This window comes from Gastrolobium bilobum, unplaced genomic scaffold (assembly GCF_033153095.1).
Source record: "Gastrolobium bilobum isolate Gb01-03AN ecotype WA unplaced genomic scaffold, APGP_CSIRO_Gbil_v1 utg8685, whole genome shotgun sequence".
NCBI lineage: Eukaryota > Viridiplantae > Streptophyta > Magnoliopsida > Fabales > Fabaceae > Gastrolobium > Gastrolobium bilobum.
The window spans coordinates 198041-216232 of record NW_026898457.1 but is presented as its reverse complement, the minus strand read 5'-3'; the positions used below and the strand labels follow the sequence as shown (position 1 = coordinate 216232).

General features: G+C 37.1%; 1 protein-coding gene across 1 annotated transcript; it reads left to right on the top strand.

Annotated features, from left to right (window-relative positions):
* Positions 1-2066: 2066 nt before the first annotated feature.
* Positions 2067-17865, top strand: LOC133316502 (uncharacterized). The gene is made up of 10 exons (XM_061518260.1): positions 2067-2235; positions 3324-3436; positions 3543-3591; positions 3689-3777; positions 3894-3950; positions 4659-4721; positions 4807-4872; positions 15192-15278; positions 16919-17012; positions 17115-17865. The coding sequence occupies exons 2-10, from the start codon at positions 3332-3334 to the stop codon at positions 17642-17644; spliced, it is 1140 nt and encodes a 379-aa protein (XP_061374244.1). The 5' UTR covers positions 2067-2235; positions 3324-3331; the 3' UTR covers positions 17645-17865.
* The last annotated feature ends 327 nt before the right edge of the window (positions 17866-18192 follow it).

The following is an 18192-nucleotide window of genomic DNA, read 5'->3' as shown; positions in this document are numbered from 1 at the left end:
GTCTGTGAGGTGCATTTGCTCTCTCGTATACGGACGTGGTTACAGATGGATTGGCAGGTTCGTCTTCAACATACTCTCAGAGAAGGAAACATATGTGCCGACTGGTTGGCTAACTTCTTGCTAGATTCGACAGATCAAGAGGACCATTTATTTTATGCTGAACCTCCTAGTGGTATTTATTTGTTGTACATGGCAGACCTTCCCTCTATGGGTGTAGGGAGCTTGTCGTGTGCTTTCCTCCTTAGGATTGATAGTTTTTCATGTTTTTTCTTTTTCGGGCCATAGGCTTTTTTGTTTACCAAAAAAAAAAAGAAGTAAAAGCAAGTGATGATTATCTTAGTGTAAGAATTTATACTGAAAAATTCAAATAGAGGAAATTGGTGTACAAATCAAGTTTAGTGGGTGGTAATGACATAGCACAAAATGGAAGCAAGACAATGCAAGCAAATGATCATTCAATGTGAATGGCGTAATTGACCTATGTACAATGCCAATTTCAGTGACTAGGATTTAGGTACGATCAACACTTGGATACACTCGAGTGTAAGAAATCATAAAATATGATTATATAAAATTAAAATTCCAAAAGGTCTATAGGTATGCTTGTTACAGATATGATTCTTGATTTCTTAAAAAGGTATATTGCTTACTTCGAAGGTTTGAAAGACTAGTATATTCGGTTGCAATTCACACTACTTCCTGATCACAACTATCAATGAGGCAAGTTGTGGAGTGAAACGTACAGTAAATGCAGAGGGACCTAGCCAAACTTATTAACTCTATTCTCCTTCTCATCGTGAGGTTAGGCTTACACTCTTACCTACACTAATCAGTGTTACAAATATCTAAGTTCAAACCAAATGATCACTTAGTTAAATGGGCTTTACATTACACCCTCACATGGATCGTGATTTAGTCTGTTTTTATAAAAATAAAAAAATAAATACAATTGATTGCGGCTCACAATAATTATAGAAACTCTAACACCGAGAACCTATCTAACCAGTGTTATCAAATTTGAACCAGTCATCAACTCGATTGAGGTACTGGGTCAATGGGTCACCGGTTCAACCAATGGGTTACTGGTTTAACTGTATAAATTAAGTATATATAATAAAATATAATAAATATAAAATTAGTGGTAAATGCTTTAAATTATAATCACATAGTTTAGGTTCAAATCTCATTAGTGGCATTTTTCAAGCATTTTGTTCAAAATTCCACAAACCTAATTTTTTTTAAAAAAATCGATGCTAGTTTAATGTCAGTTGAATCCAGATTAGAACCAATTTACCGATTTTATATCGGATCAAATGAATAATCGGTTCAATATCTAAATCGGACTAATTAGAGATCCGATTTACAAATCAACTAGTCGAATCCACAGGGTCAGGTTAGTTTTTATAACATTGTATCTCCCAATCTTATTCAACATGAAAAATTCTGATTGATTTAGTTTGGGTACCTGAGTAAAAAGAATATGTGATAAAGTGACGAGGGTATTTCAAAATGAAAAATGTGGATAATTTTTATAATTTTAAATGTAATGGCAAAGTAATGGTTAAAATTTTGAAAGAAATATACATATTATAAATTATAGAATTATTAAAATTCATTCTAATAATTTTTCATTAATAATTATAATATTATACTTCATCTTTTAAATAAAATTTATAATGTATTTCTAATTATAAAGAGGGGCGTTATTCTTTCAACCTAAAAATTTTACAACCTATTTTTTTACCATTGATTTTTGTCAATTCATCCATTATAATTTATGAAAATTAATAATTAATTAATAAATATAACCTAATAAATTATAATTATTAAATTAATAAAAATAAATAATAAAAAATAAATTGTAAGAGATTATAAGTGAAAAGTCATCAATTAAAAAACCAAGTGAAAGTGAGTAAAAGCGCAATTATTTCTGTTGGGTTTCGGATTAAACATTTTTTAAACCGTCCAACCCGGCCCATATTATAAATTCTGAAAACGGTGCGTTTTGATGGGTGGTGAAATATCAAGTTTTGAACCAAAACCCCTAGCCTTGGGTTTCTATCGTTTTGTCACCGTGAAGCTAGCCAAACCCTACCGTCGGCGCCGATTACTTCTCCGTGGCCCTGCCCATTCGCCATAGACCAGTTGGTTTCAAAGTTCAGAGCTCACGCGTTGCGTGGTGACGGTTTGGGGTCTCATTCTCCTGCCTTCTGCTTCTCAAGGCTTTGGTTCACGGTAAGCCCTTGATCTGAAGGTATTGATAATTTGATATGCATTCACATTTCACGTAGGAAGGAAGAATTAGAATAATTTTCTCAATTATTACTATTTTTTTTCGTGTTTCTCATTTATTTATTTTTTCCTCCAGTATAAGTTTGGGTCCATGCTCTAGTTTGTATCGATGATTAAGTCTACCTACATCATGTAGAGTGATGAGTGATGCTTGATGCCTTGTGTAGGGCGGGTTATAAGTACTTTGAGGATTTAATCTATATGCATACTTGCCTACGACCTGTTTGATGAAATGTCTGAAATTTTTGGAAATTAAACTAATGTGTGATATATGCTGACAGTTGAGTTTTTGATAGTGTAACTCTTTTTTTTGGATGAATGAATGTTTGAAACTTGTCTTTGGTTTTACTTCTGTCCTGTGATTAATTTGTAGTGATTTATATATTGGATTTTGTTTCGAAAAGAAGGAGTGTTGTGTTTGATAAAATACAAAATCACCGGTTAAATGGTCATAATCATAGATGCTGTTTTGTATATGGGGGATTAGTTCATAAATGGATTTGTCTGTTTCATATCTTTATTCAGAATCTCGGGTCTCATCTATATTGGCCATATGTGGATGCTAGAACCCGAGGTTTATATGTTTTCGTTTTTTGGGGAGGGCGATAAAAAATGTAGAAAAAGTAAATAGGGAAATAAGATGGAGTTCTGTTTTCATCAGGCAATTTGCATGTCATTGCATTGGCAGAGACACGGTTAGCTTGTGCATACATTATTGCTTGGTAGGTTTGTCACATCCATCTATTATGGTAAATGTCCTACTTTCTTTTGGGTTTCATACTTCGGTTTTAATTTTTAAGTATGCATCTTCAAGCATATTTGTAGAAGAATAGGATTTAAATTTTATTTTTCTCCTGTATTTTTTTGTAATGTTGTTTTTATAAAAATAAATATATGTAAAACCTGAATTGATCTAACCTGAATATGATTGGGTTGGTTTGGTTTGATTTAATCAAATTGTTTTCCGAAAGGCAAACTGAATTGAACCCACATACTTGTTTACCTTAATTTCCCCGTCCTTTGAGTGTAAGGTTGTTCGATGACAACTCGAATAGCACCTGGTGTGGGAGCAAATTTGTTGGGTCAACACTCGGCGGAGAGGAATCAAGATGCTACTGCTTATGTCGGAAATCTGGACCCTCAGGTTCCTATTTTCCACTTTCTCTATGCTTCCTGCTGTCCACAAACCCTTCACCCCTAATTACCAGTTCTAGGGTTAACTGATTTTCTTGTGTGCTGCCTACTATCAGATAACTGAGGAGTTATTGTGGGAGCTGTTTGTTCAGGCAGGTCCAGTGGGTATGTCTCATCATCTGGAACTAAATTTTTATTGTGATTGATTTTCTTTGATATTTCAGGGTTGGATATAAGCTTTTTTTCCTTTCATTTGTTTCAGTAAATGTCTATGTTCCAAAAGACAGAGTGACCAACCAACATCAAGGTTATGGATTTGTTGAATTCCGGAGTGAAGAAGATGCTGACTATGTAAGTGTTCTCGAAAACTGTGACCATTTATTTGCAAATCACACATGCAACCTCTCTAAAGCTAGCAGCTGCTGACTAATGGTTGACTATTTGCTATTCTTTTTCTTCCATTGCAGGCCATCAAGGTGCTTAACATGATTAAACTCTATGGAAAACCAATACGTGTAAATAAGGTATTCCATATGAATCTTATACCGTGACTCTTGTCCTCTGTGTGTGTGTGTGATATATATATATATATATATAGAGAGAGAGAGAGAGAGAGAGAGAGAGAGAGAGAGAGAGTGAGAGAGAGAGAGAGAGCGCACGCTTGGTTCTCTTTTGAGTGGAATCATGTTAATTATATGTTTGCGTGTGGAATGAAAGTATTAATTATGATAAATAAGGAAACAAAGCAAGCATCAACTGGTTCATTGTTGCCAGACTCTCCATTACCACCACTTTCGGATCGAATGTCAGTTCTTGTCTTTGAGGAGTCTAGGCTTAGAGTCGTATAATGGAATTAACTTTCCATGTCTTTTTTCTTATACTAAACATAGGTATCCTCATTCCACGGAAGGTATGCAAGAATGAATCCACATTCTTGCACACCAATTGTGTTTTAAGTACTAACTAATATGTAATATTCATCTTTTATTTTTCCCAGCCCTTGTTGTGTGTCATTCCAAGATATCATTCACTCTTACAATTGAATATCTTTTTTTCTCCACATGTTAATTAATCTATCATATTTACTTTTTGTTTTTACGAACTTTGTTGTACTCTGTTGAAGTCCTGCTGTATTTCAATCTTACATCAATGTCCATGTCACTTGATCAAAGAGAAATCAGCATCAATGCTACTTTATTAAAGAGTATTATTTTACTATTTTTTGGTTCCAGGCATCCCAAGATAAAAAGAGCTTGGATGTTGGGGCAAACCTTTTCATTGGAAACCTTGATCCTGTAAGTCACCAAATTGTGCGAGTGTTTAACAAACTCATGTGTTGAGCTTTGAGATTTAACATGACTGTTCCTGATGTTGCTGCAGGATGTAGATGAGAAGCTCTTGTATGATACTTTCAGTGCATTTGGAGTTATTGTTACTAATCCAAAGGTTTTGTTCTTCTAATATCTTTCATTACACCAATAGCATAATGTTTGTGTCACTACGTAACAGTATCCGGCTAGTAGCAATTGCTCATACTTTTCATGCTTCTCCATTTTCTTTATTTCTCATTTTGGCATTACTATTTGATCCATTTCAAATAATTTCTTGTATCAAGCAGATGACAATAAATTCATATATGGCTGGGTTAACAATAACCATCTTTTACCGTCTCTTATTAGCTGAAATTAACATATTTATTTTTCATCAACTCTTCCAATATCCCATTTATATGGTATATATATTTGTAAATGGCTATTGTTATGTGAAGTTGAACCATTGGTGGCATAGGAAGTTGAACCATTAGTGGCATAGGAAATTGTCATAATTTATAATGGAGCACTAACATTAAATGTCTAGGAAGTGGTCTTGTAAATATCACTTGTATTTACTAAATCATTGTGTATAAATAGCATGCTGCTGGATGCATTTCACTCAAAACCAGTTCTATATTCTATATTTCTTTACATGGTATCGGAGCAGTACCAATTTGGGACTGCTCTGACCGCTACCGCTGCAACCCTCTGATAATTTTTTGGCCTTCATTGCCAATTTTTTTCTTTGTTTTCCTATAGTAGCCTTAATTGCTGCTTCTTTTAAAGAAAAAAAAACCCTTTAATCCATAATATATTTTTCCTTCCTCACCATATAAGCTGAACTAAGGATGGCATCTCATGATGAATACACCACTAGTAGCATTGCTATATCTGAAAATCCTGCACCCATTGAAGGCCTAAATCAGGAAGAAATTGGACAACTCAAGGCACTCATTGACGGTCTTGAGAAACCTACATGTAGTTGTATTGAAAAAGGTTTTCAGTATATCGATATTGAATAATTATATGAGGAATGAGGAGTATTTATACAAGAAAAAATAGCTAAGCATGACTCAGCTATGACTCACCAAACCTAATCACAATCATAAGAATGACTCAGCTATGACTCACTAAACCTAATCACAATTAATTCTAATTAATTACAATTAATCCTAACTAATAGGAAATAAAAAACAATCAATCATAATTAATCTTAATTATTCCTAATAAATAAAAACGGAAAAATATTTGAATTTGAATTCTGATTTTCTACACTCCCCCTCAAGTTGGGAGGTAAATGTTGATCATTCCCAACTTGCCAATCAAGTCTTCAAAGGCTGGCCGGTGTAGGCCCTTAGTGAGAATATCTGCAATCTGCTCTTTGGTAGGAATATACACCATACATACACTTCCATCATCTATTTTTTCTTTGATAAAGTGGCGATCAACCTCCACATGTTTTGTTCTGTCATGGTGAACTGGATTTTGAGCAATACTGACAGCAGCCTTATTATCACAATACACTCTGACAGGTGGGGAAAAAGAGATCTTCAATTCCTCAAGGAGTCTTCTTAACCAAATTCCTTCACAAATACCATGGGCTAGAGCCCGAAATTCTGCTTCTGCACTGCTCCGGGCAACAACTGTTTGTTTCTTACTTCTCCAGGTCACAAGATTTCCCCAAATATAGGTGCAATATCCTGAAGTGGATCTTCGGTCCAATGCAGAGCCAGCCCAATCTGCATCTGTATATATTTCAATCATCCTCTTGTGTCCTCTTTTAAAGAACAATCCTCGACCAGGGATGTTTTTGAGATACTTCAGAATTCTATAAACTGCACTCAGGTGTTTTTCCTCAGGAGAATGCATGAATTGACTAACCATGCTAACTGCAAATGCAATATCAGGCCGAGTGTGAGATAAGTAGATAAACTTCCCCACCAATCTCAGATACTGCTCTTTGTCAACTTCTTTCCCATCTTCGATTCCCAATTTAATATTGGGTTCAACTGGAGTCTCTGCTAGCTTGCACCCAAGCATTCCTGTTTCTTGTAACAAGTCTAGAATATATTTCTTCTGAGTTAAAGAAATTCCTGCCTTACTTCGAGCAACTTCCATGCCTAGGAAATATTTGAGAGATCCAAGATCCTTCAGTTCAAACTGATTAGCTAAACATTTCTTCAAAGAGCTTATCTCCTCGCAATCATTACCTGTGACAATTATGTCATCAACATAAACAATGAGAATAGCAATTTTACCACCATTAGAGTGTTTTAAAAATAAAGTGTGATCAGTCTGAGCTTGGAGGAATCCTCTTCCCTTAACAGCTTGAGTAAACTTCTCAAACCACTCTCTAGGAGATTGTTTAAGACCATAGAGAGACTTTTTCAACTTGCATACTGAATCGTCTCCATTTTCAAAACCAGGTGGTGGATCCATATAAACTTCTTCATGTAGATCACCATTCAAGAAAGCATTCTTTACATCTAATTGTTGCAAGGGCCAACCAAGATTTGCAGCAAGTGATAAAAGAACTCGGATAGTATTAAGCTTGGCAAGGGGCAAATGTCTCTTGATAGTCTATCCCATGAGTTTGAGTGAATCCCTTAGCAACCAGTCTGGCCTTATACTTGTTGATGCTGTTATCTGCATTAAACTTTATTGTGAACACCCACTTGCAACCTACTGTTTTCTTTCCTCTGGGTAATGCTACAGACTCCCAAGTTCCATTTTTGTTGAGTGCATCCATTTCTTCAAAGACTGCATTCCTCCATTTTGGATCATCAAGTGCTTCTTGGATATTTTTTGGTATTTTTGTACTGTCTAACATAGTGTTGAAAGCACGAAAACCTGGGGACAACTTTTCATATGTGATATGATGAGAAATAGGATGAGCAGTACAAGATCTAGTACCTTTTCGGAGAGCAATAGGCACATCTAGGTTGGCTGTATCAATGTTGCTGGAACTAAGACTCAAGTCAGAATCCTGGCAGTCTAGAGGCTCCTGAGGTGATTCTCGCCTGCTGTAAAACTTTCCCCATTTCCTGGGAGGATCTCCATTATCTGACATATTAACTCCCCCTGTCTTTTGCATAATGACTCCCCCTGTCTCTAACGGCAAAGGCAAAACAACAGAATCATTTGGTTTCTAAGACTTATCTTCATCAACCCCAATAGACTCCCCCTGAAGAGAAGTCGAAGGAAAAAAAGATTGTCTCATCAAATGTGACATCCATAGAAACAAAGACCTTACGAAGTGAAGATGAGTAACACTTGTAGCCCTTTTGGTTAGGAGGATATCCTATGAAGACACATTTAATGGACTTAGGATCGAGCTTGGACCTTTGACGGGGAGGAACATGTACAAAAGCCACACAGCCAAACAACTTGGGAGGAAGGGAAGAATGAGCCCGGAAAGAAGGAAAGGTGTGGGTAAGACAAGATAAAGGAGATTGAAAATTTAGGACACGAGAAGGCATCCGATTGATGAGGTATGCTGCAGTCAAGACAACTTCCCCCCACAAATATTTAGGGACATGCATGGTAAACATAAGAGCTCGAGCAACTTCAAAGAGATGTCTATTTTTTCTTTCAGCCACCCCATTTTGTTGAGGGGTGTTAGGACAAGAACTTTGATGAAGAATACCATGCTGGCTGAGATAGTTTCCAAGAACAGAATTAAAATATTCAGTACCATTGTCAGTTCGAAGAATTTGGATAGAGGTCTGGAACTGAGTTTGAACCATAGCATGAAAGTTTTTAAAAATGGATGCAGCGTTAGACTTATCCTTTAGAAGGTATACCCAACATACCCTAGAGTGATCATCTATGAAAGTTATAAACCAACGAGCACCAGAGATATTTTTTTCACGGGTTGGACCCCATATATCACTATGAATCAAGGTAAATGGAGAAGAATCATGATGGACTCTAGGAGGATAAGAAACACGAGAATGTTTTGTAAGCTGACAAATATCACAAGAAAAAGAACTGGGATTTTTATTGATAAATAAGCTTGGGAAAAACTTCTGAAGATAAATGAAATTTGGGTGTCCTAACCGACGATGCCACAACAAAACATCATTACAATCATCAGACAAACATACCGAGTGGTTCACAAAATTTTTTCCTTCACAAGAATCTTTTTCTAAATAATAAAGTCCTTCTTCCTCTTTAGCACTGCCAATCATCAGCCCCGAGTTCTGTTCCTGGAAAACACAAGTATTGACAGAAAACTTGGCAACACAATGTAACTCAGACGTAAGTTTGCTGATAGAGATAAGGTTACAAGTAAGAGAGGGAACATGAAGGACTGAGTTCAAAGTAATGTGTTCAGAAAGTTTAATGGATCCTTTTCCAGCAATAGTAGAGAAGTTGCCATCTGCTGTTCTTATTCGTAATTGTTGATAGTAAGGGATATAAGAACAAAATAAGGTTGCATTACCTGTCATATGATCTGAAGCCCCTGAATCAAGAATCCATCGACTACTATTATCAACATGGAACGCTATACCTTGTTGAGCAACATTGCTGGATAGAAATTTACTTTCAATCAACATGGCTGCGTGTGGTAACGCGTAGGGCGGACGCTCCGTCCTGTCTCTAGCGCGTGGCTCAGCAGAATCCGATGGTCCTTCTTGAAACTTGTAGATCGGCTCCTTCTGTTTCGAATGGTGCGGATCTTGGTCGGAAATGTCGCCGGAAAAATTTTCCGACGACCGCTGAAGTGGCTGACGGCGGTGGAAAGTTGGGATTTTGCCTTCTACAGTAATTGGTAGCCTTACTTTGCTCTTGGGACTTAGTAGGAATGGAAAATAACCTTAATAATGGTTAGAGGTTGAGTTTTCCGGCGTTGTGCCGCCGGTTTGAAGGTGGTTGTGGTGGCCGAGTTTTCTCAGGACCAACCTGCTCTGATACCATATTGAAAAAGGTTTTCAGTATATCGATATTGAATAATTACATGAGGAATGAGGAGTATTTATACAAGAAAAAATAGCTAAACATGACTCAGCTATGACTCACCAAACCTAATCACAATCATAAGAATGACTCAGCTATGACTCACTAAACCTAATCACAATTAATTCTAATTAATTACAATTAATCCTAACTAATAGGAAATAAAAAACAATCAATCCTAATTAATCTTAATTATTCCTAATAAATAAAAACGGAAAAATATTTGAATTTGAATTCTGATTTTCTACAAGTTGCTCTTTGGCATGTTTAGGTAAGGTCTCATTCTCAATGGGTCTAAATGCCTTAGAAACTTCTTTGTCTAACTCTTGTATCCTTGATTCTGGAGCTACCGAGTCACCTTTCATCTATTTTTCTGAATATTCACCCTGTCCCAGTAGCAGGAAAATTGCCACAGCTGATGGTAGCCTTCTCACAGTTGCAGGAATTGGAACCATTCACCTCACCCCCTTAATTGTCCTTAAAAATGTCCTTCATGTACCTAAATTATTTACCAACTTAATTTCCATCAAGAAACTAACCATGGATCTGTCTTGTCGTGCGTTATTCGATCCAAACTCTTGTATTTTGCAGGAGAAAAATTTCGGGAGGAGGATTGGGCATGCTAAGGAACAAGACGGCCTCTACCTTCTTGAGACCACTGGAGTAACCTTTTTGACAAATGACCAAGATGAGAACTCCATCAATTCTGATCAAACCAAATAGATCTGGCTTCATCATCAATGCCTTGGAAATCCATCATTTCAGATCATCAAATGCATTTTCCCTTCCTTGTTTTCAAAAATTAACCTTAGTGATTTTCACTGTGAAATTTGTGAATTTGCCAAGCACAAGCGTGTAACTTTTCCAATCAGCAATACAAGGGGCCTAAAGCCTTTTGATCTTGTTCATAGTGATATATGGGGCCATCCTCTACCCCTAATGTTTCTGGAGCCAAGTGGTTCGTAACTTTTATTAATGATTGCACTAGAGTAACTTGGATATTTTTTTTTTGAAACACAAGTCTAAAATAAGTACAATTTTGCCCAATTTTCACTCAATGATCAAAAACCAATTTGGGCCAGCATCAAAAAATTCAAAACAGACAATGCCAAGGAATACTTCAATCTTGTTCTTTCTCCTTTCTTTCAGAAGGAGGGAATCATTCATGAATCATCATGTGTCTATATCCTGCAACAAAATGGGGTAGCAGAGTTGAAAAATGACCATCTCTTGGAAAAAAACTCGAGCCATATTGTTTCAAACCAAAGCTCCTAAACATTTTTGGGAGGAAGCATTCCTAACAGCTACTTATCTCATAAATTGTCTCCCAACCAAAGTCTTAGACCTCAAAAGCCCAGTGGATGTCCTAACCTCCTTTTACCTTCATATAAATCTTACCAGTAACCCTTCCCCTCACATTTTCGGGTGTTTATGTTATGTTCATATCCATCACCAAAATAAAGGCAAATTGGACCCAAGAGCCTTAAAAAATGTATCTTCCTTGGCTATTCATCTACTCAAAAATGGTATAAATGCTATCATCCCCTTACCAAATGGTTCTACGTGTCCATTGATGTCACCTTCGACGTAGTTACAACCTATTATACTCCTCATTCTCTTCAGGGGGAGATCTTAACCGAGGAAGACACGGAGGAAGACTACTCTACCCTTGATACAACTCTTATTCAAATAAATAAGCCACATGCACTCACCAATTCAGGTTCAGAAAATCCATCTTTAACACATCCACCACCTTCACCTAAATCCAGTTCTCCTCTAAATACACCACTTTCACCTAAATTCGTTTCTCCTTTAAATAAGTCTATATCCAAGCCTACATTTGTCATGTCCTTCTCTCCAACACTTGAAAATGGAAAATCCAGCAAAGGAAAGGTATACTTAAGAAGGGAAAAGGTCGCTCTTGAACCTCAACTAGCTCAAGAATTTAATCCAGATTTTTATCAAGGAACACCATCTAACTCTTCATTGCAGGGTGCTGACTTACCCATTGCTCTTAGGAAAGGAACCAGGGAGTGTACAAAGAAACCTTTATATTCCCTTACACCTTTTTTATCATTTGACAGGTTCTCTCCATCTCATAAAGCCTTTCTTCTAAATCCCAACTCCATAACCATTCCCAAAAATGTATCAGAGGCACCCATGAAAAATGGAGACAAGCCATGAATGATGAAATGGAAGCATTGGAGAAAAATAAAACGTGAGAGCTTGTGCCGCCTCCAAAAGGAAAGATAACTGTTGGTTGCAAATGGGTGTACAATGTGAAGTATAAAGTGGATGGATCCATTGAAAGGTATAAGGCTAGATTAGTAGCCAAAGGGTACACCCAAACCTTTGGGATTGACTATCAAGAGACGTTTGCTCTGGACTCCGGTTGCAAAAATGAACACTGTTAGAGTATTGTGGGCTCTTGCAGCAAATTATGGATAGGACTTGCAATAATTTGATGTTAAAAATGCCTTCCTACATGGAGACATTGAGGAAGAGATTTACATGGATGTGCCACTAGGATATGAGTGTTTTCCCAAAAAACTAAGTCTGCAAATTAAGGAAAGCATTGTATGATCTAAAACAATCTCCAAGGGCCTGGTTTGCAAGGTTCTCAAAAGCTATAATTGACAAAGGATATAGTTAGAGCCAAGGAGATCACAAATTGTTCATTAAACATTCCCCTTCAGGGGGAGTTATGGTCCTTTTAGTGTATGTTGATAATATAATTGTGACCGGGGATGACGATAAAGAGAAAACAGCCTTGAGCCAACATTTAGCCAGTGAATTTGAAATTGAGACATTGGGAAGATTAAAGTACTTTATGGGAATTGAGGTTGCTCACTCCAAGCAAGGAATTTTTATTTCTCCACAAAAATATATAATTGATCTTCTCAAGGAGACAAGAAACACCACATGCAAACCAGCCAACACGCTGTTAGGACCCATTTGCAAGGTATGAGACTTGGAATCCCATATTGGTTGTATGAGCAACTAATGTGGGGTTTATAAGGCCTGAGACACTCCTACTCTTTGGGCATCTCAAGGAGACAAGAAACACTTCATGTAAACCATCCAGCACGCTTTTAGGACCTATTTGCAAGGTATGAGACTTGGAGTTTCACATTGGTTGTATGAGCAACTAATGTGGGGTTTATAACATAGTAGTTAATTGCGCCGCAATAGCGCCGCGAGCCGCGCCGTATGGGCGTTGCGGTGCCTCGCTGCAATAGCGGCCATTGCGATCGCATTTGCAGCCATATTGCTGTCATAAGGCAAAATGTCAATTTTGTCCTAAATTTAAATGTGTAACAGATAAAATTTAAGGGTTTTTTTTACTCTATCTGCGTCTGTCTCTGTCACTTCTGCTATCTCTTACTTTAAAAAATATTTATTTTTGTCATATATCTATTCCGCAACTGCAACCCGCTATAACGCTATAGCATTTTTCGGGGTTGGTTGCGACATGCCGCAATCCGCATTTGATAACTATAGTTTATAAGGCCTTGGACACTCTCACCCTTTGAGCTAGTTTTCTGGGTGGTGCATCCCAGATTCTTATCAAATGGTATCAGAGCCTTCCACTATGTCTCTAGTTGCAATCGAGCGGCGCAAGCAATGATGTTGACATTGCAAAGTTCGCCCACTAGTAAAAAGCTATTGCAAAGCCAACCCTCGTGGGCACCGGGGTTGCGGAGCATGGTGGAATGTTAAGACCCATTTGCAAGGTATGGGACTTGGAGTCCCACATTGGTTGTTTGGGCAACTAATGTGGGGTTTATAAGACCTTGAGCACTCCCACCGTTTGAGCTAGCTTTTGGGGTTGTATATCCCAAGGTTCATATCACACGCCTATTGATCCCAATCTAAAGTTGGGACTAGCTGAAGATGATTCGGTGAACAAATGAATGTATCAACGGCTAGTAGGAAAACTCATTTATCTGTTACACACAAGACCAGACATTGCATTTGTTGTAAGTGTAATAAGTCAGTTTATGCACAACCCAAAGGAAACTCACTTGCATGTTGCATACCGAGTTAATCATTATCTTAAGGGGGTGTTTGGTTGAAGAGAAATTTGTATGAATAATAGGGAAATGAGATTACTAGTGAAATGGTTGGGAAGTGAGTTTGATAGGAAAATGTAAAAAAAGTAGTTTGGTAAGAAAAAATTTTACCGGGAAAATTAGGTAACTTTTGTAAAGTCTATGTTTGGCTTTTGATAAAATATAGATGGGGAAAAAAATATGCTTTTACTACAATAATCTTGATTTTAAAAAAGGCTGAATCAACCTTGCTACCCTTTACCCCTAATCATTTCCCAACGGACATAGAAGAAACGTGTGTGTTGGCTGATTGTAAACAGTGGTTTACCTGGGTTTTAAAAAAAAACCACCTACAAAAAGTCTTTATAAACAGTGCAAAAACCTATCTTTCCAAGACAAAGTTGAAAAAGCAATGCAAATGGATGGATGGGGATTATGTGTTAATCTGCTGAACCAAACATTAGCTTTCTGGAAACCTTACTTCATTTGCATAGGAAAATTTTAGAAAGCCGTAAACCAAACACCACCTAAAGGGACACCTGGAAAAGGCATTCTATTCAAATGAGGAGGAGCGGTACTGCCGGAAGCATACACTGATGCCAACTAAGCAAAATCACCAAATGACCGCAGGTTTACTACTGGTCACTGCACTTTTTTTTGGAGGAAATTTAGTAACATGAGAAGTAAAAATTTGAATGTAGTGGCACGAGAAGTGCAATGCAGAGCCTGAATTCAGAGTTATGGCTCAAGGAGTCTATGAACTATTGTGGCTTAAAATTCTTCTTGATGATTTAAGGATTAAAAGAGAAGGACCAATGCAGCTTTATTGTGACAATAAGTCTGCAATTAGTAACCCAGTTTAGCATGATCGCACCAAACACATAGAGGTTGATCGACACTTCATCAAAGAAAAACTTGAAAGTGGGATAATTTGCACACCTTATGTCTCCACTCAACAACAACTTGCTGACATATCACCAAAGGATTGAGAAGTTCAGCATTTCAGAATATAGTATCCAAGCTGGGAATGGAAAATGTCTATTCTCCGGCTTGAGGGGGAGTGTGGCAAGTTGAACTATTAGTGGCATAAGAAGTTGAACCATTAGTGGCATAGGAAATTGTCATACTTAATGTATAATGGAGCACTAACATTAAATGTTAGTGGGTACTATAACCTAGGAAGCGGTCTTGTAAATATCACTTGTATTTACTAAATCATTGTGTATAAATAGCATGTTGCTGGGTGCATTTCACTCAGATCATTAAACAGAAAAACCAGTTCTATAATTCTATATTTCTTTACAGTTTCTATTTCATACTTTACCGAATATATTGTGAAGCAAATTATACTGCTTTGGCTGTCTCAACCCTCCATCCTTAGATGGATTGACTTTACCCAAAATTATGCATATGATCTGATGTTCAGGGCTTTTTGTTGCAGATCATGAGAGATCCTGAGACAGGAAATTCCCGTGGTTTTGGCTTCATTAGCTATGATTCATTTGAGGCATCTGATTCAGCTATTGAGGTATACCTAAGTCATCATTTGTAGGAATGTAGTATCAAGTTAACCTTTCATTATTTTGTTAAAACTTATTCTACTCTTTCCGATATAAACAGATTCCACATTTCTCATTTCAACTCTATTTTCCTGTGGCTTGCAACAGTTGCAAATAGTCTATACTCAAATGTCCATTCTTATATTATATTTATTCCCATTTATTTTTTGGGTCAAATACACTTTCCCCCCCTGATTTATTCCTTAAGTTACTTTTTTCTCCCTCATTTATTGAATCAGGAAAATTACTCCTTTTGACATAACTTATTGTAAATACTTCCTTCCATCTAATTTAACTGTTAACTTCAACATAATAAACTAAACTGCTATGTGATATAATTAATGTCCTGCTTCTTCCTCAACTTCACAGTCAACATTATAATTACTCTTTCCAGCGGTTGGAACTTGAAGCTATCAATAATTGTGTCAACTTCTAAAACATTGTCATGTAGATAGGTGACACCATGTCATTGCTATACTCTCTATGCAGCTTAATCATGCATACACATCATATACTCTATATGCAGCTTAATCATGCATACACATCAATATCATATGATAGAAGCTTTAATCTACATCAAAATCACATCCAGGTATCAAGTATTAAACTGGATTCCTATGTGAATAATAGTATGTCTAATAACTTAAAAGTAATCTAGCTCCTCAACTTCCTCTCCATCCAATCTAACCATATTGCCACCCTCATACTCAGTAATGTCATCTTCCCACCATAATAAAGCACTCCATGAAATGTGTGACTTCTCTTTCACAAAGAAGAAATTTTACCACTGCTTTAGACTTGTCCTCTTATCTTCCCATCATAATGCACTTCTAAATTTATGTGTGTAGCAAATGACCCTAACAAACAATAACAAATATTAAATAAAGCATTAATTTTGATTGAGAGTTTTATGAATGACTAACTTTAAACATTTCGACTATGTTTGGACTTTAGATACATAATGATGAGTGGAATGGAATGGGATGAAATGGAATAAAATTACCATGCCATTGTTTGGATATTTTATGATGGAATAAATGAAAGTCTCCATTGCATTGTTTGCGAAATGGGTGAAATGTTAGAGTTCTAACTTTCCTTTTACTATATAGCATGGTTCCAATCCATGCCCCCCCTGGGCGAAGGAAAAATAAAGGTATTGGATGGATGCAATACATTCTGTGGTTCCATTCCATTGCATCGTACTTTAAACAATCCAAACAATGACAGTTAATGTAATTCCGTTCCATTCTGCTCCATTCTGTCCCTTTCCGTCAATCCAGACATAGCCTTAATGTTTTTGCCATTATGCAAAGTTAAAAGAGAGTAGGAAGGCATATTGTTTTACTATAATCTCCATTTGACCTTTGATTATACTGACACCTTACTAACGTATATCATTCCACTTTTTACTTATACATCTTTTGTGATTTCACCTCACTAATTATAAATCAGGAGGATAAAGTGCGTTTGACCCTTATTTTAATATTACCTTTATAAATTGTAATGTGTTTCAATTTTGTTGTTCTCTGGGTATCCAAATCATACTTAACCATAGAATATAAAAAGGAGTAAGCATTCCCTCATGGTGAAATTTTTCTATATTTCATAGGCAATGAATGGACAATATCTTTGCAATCGTCAAATTACAGTATCATATGCATATAAGAAAGACACTAAAGGTGAAAGGCACGGTACTCCAGCAGGTGCGCCTCTTTCTTGCATCTATCTATATGTTTTTTGGATTGATTCATGCATATTATTTCTGCATTATCTAGCTATCCGCTCACATGTCTTCTATGATGCAGAAAGAGTTTTGGCTGCTAGCAATCCAAGTGCACAGAAGAGCAGGCCTCATACTTTATTTGCCAGTGGGCCTCCAACACTTCCCAATGTTGCTCAGGCTAATGGTACCATTGCTGCTCCAGTGCCTCCCCGCCCCTTCGCTAATGGGGTTGCTCCAGCTCCTATTCCTGCTCTCCGTCCACCACCCCCTCAGGCAGCTGCATTCCAGCCGATGCCGGTAGCTGGACAACCAGCATGGCATCAACAACAGCCAGGTCAAGCAATGCTACAACCTGTAATGCCTCCACCTCAAATGCAGCAGTTTAGGCCACCTCACTCTGGTATGCAGATGCCACCACCTCCACAAGCTGTTCCGGCTCCTCCAAGGCCTCTTCCACCACCAACGGTAATGGCAAGCCAACCACCACCTATTTGGCGACCGCCACCACCACCCCCACCTCAACAACAAGGTGGGCGGCCTATGGCATATCATCAGTCCTCAATGCCACCACCACCTCCCAATAACCATGGCATGCCACCACCTTCAAGTTGAATGAATGCAATCCTTATGGAATGGTTCCTGATTCCCATTATCTGGAATTTTCCCCCTGTTTATTGTTAGTTGTAGTGTTATATTTTTGAACTACACTGGTGTAGATTGTAAAATGAACGTCCTTGACAGTCAACAATAAGAGAATCATTACTGCTTAGGACTGAAAGTGTTCCTGCCAAGATAGGTGAACATAATCCTGCTGATATGTATCGGACGAAAACACCCAAATGCGATTATAGCGTTTTTGTTCTTTTCATAGACGGGACGATGGAATGGAGAACATTAAATTAACTTGCATGCATAAAAAAATTTGGTAATGGGAAAAAGTGTGCATTAGATAATAGTGTTGAAAAAAAAAATCAGTTATAGCTTTTTTCTTGAACAGAGTTTTTTCTTTAAAAAATCTATTATTTTAGATTTTAAAATTAAAAATAAATACTTTTTCCTTTATGGATATTGCTTGCCTTTTTAAACTAGGCTTTTATCAAGCATACTTAAAAGGTCCTAGTAGATATAACACTAAGACATTTTTATTTTCGTCCAATCAA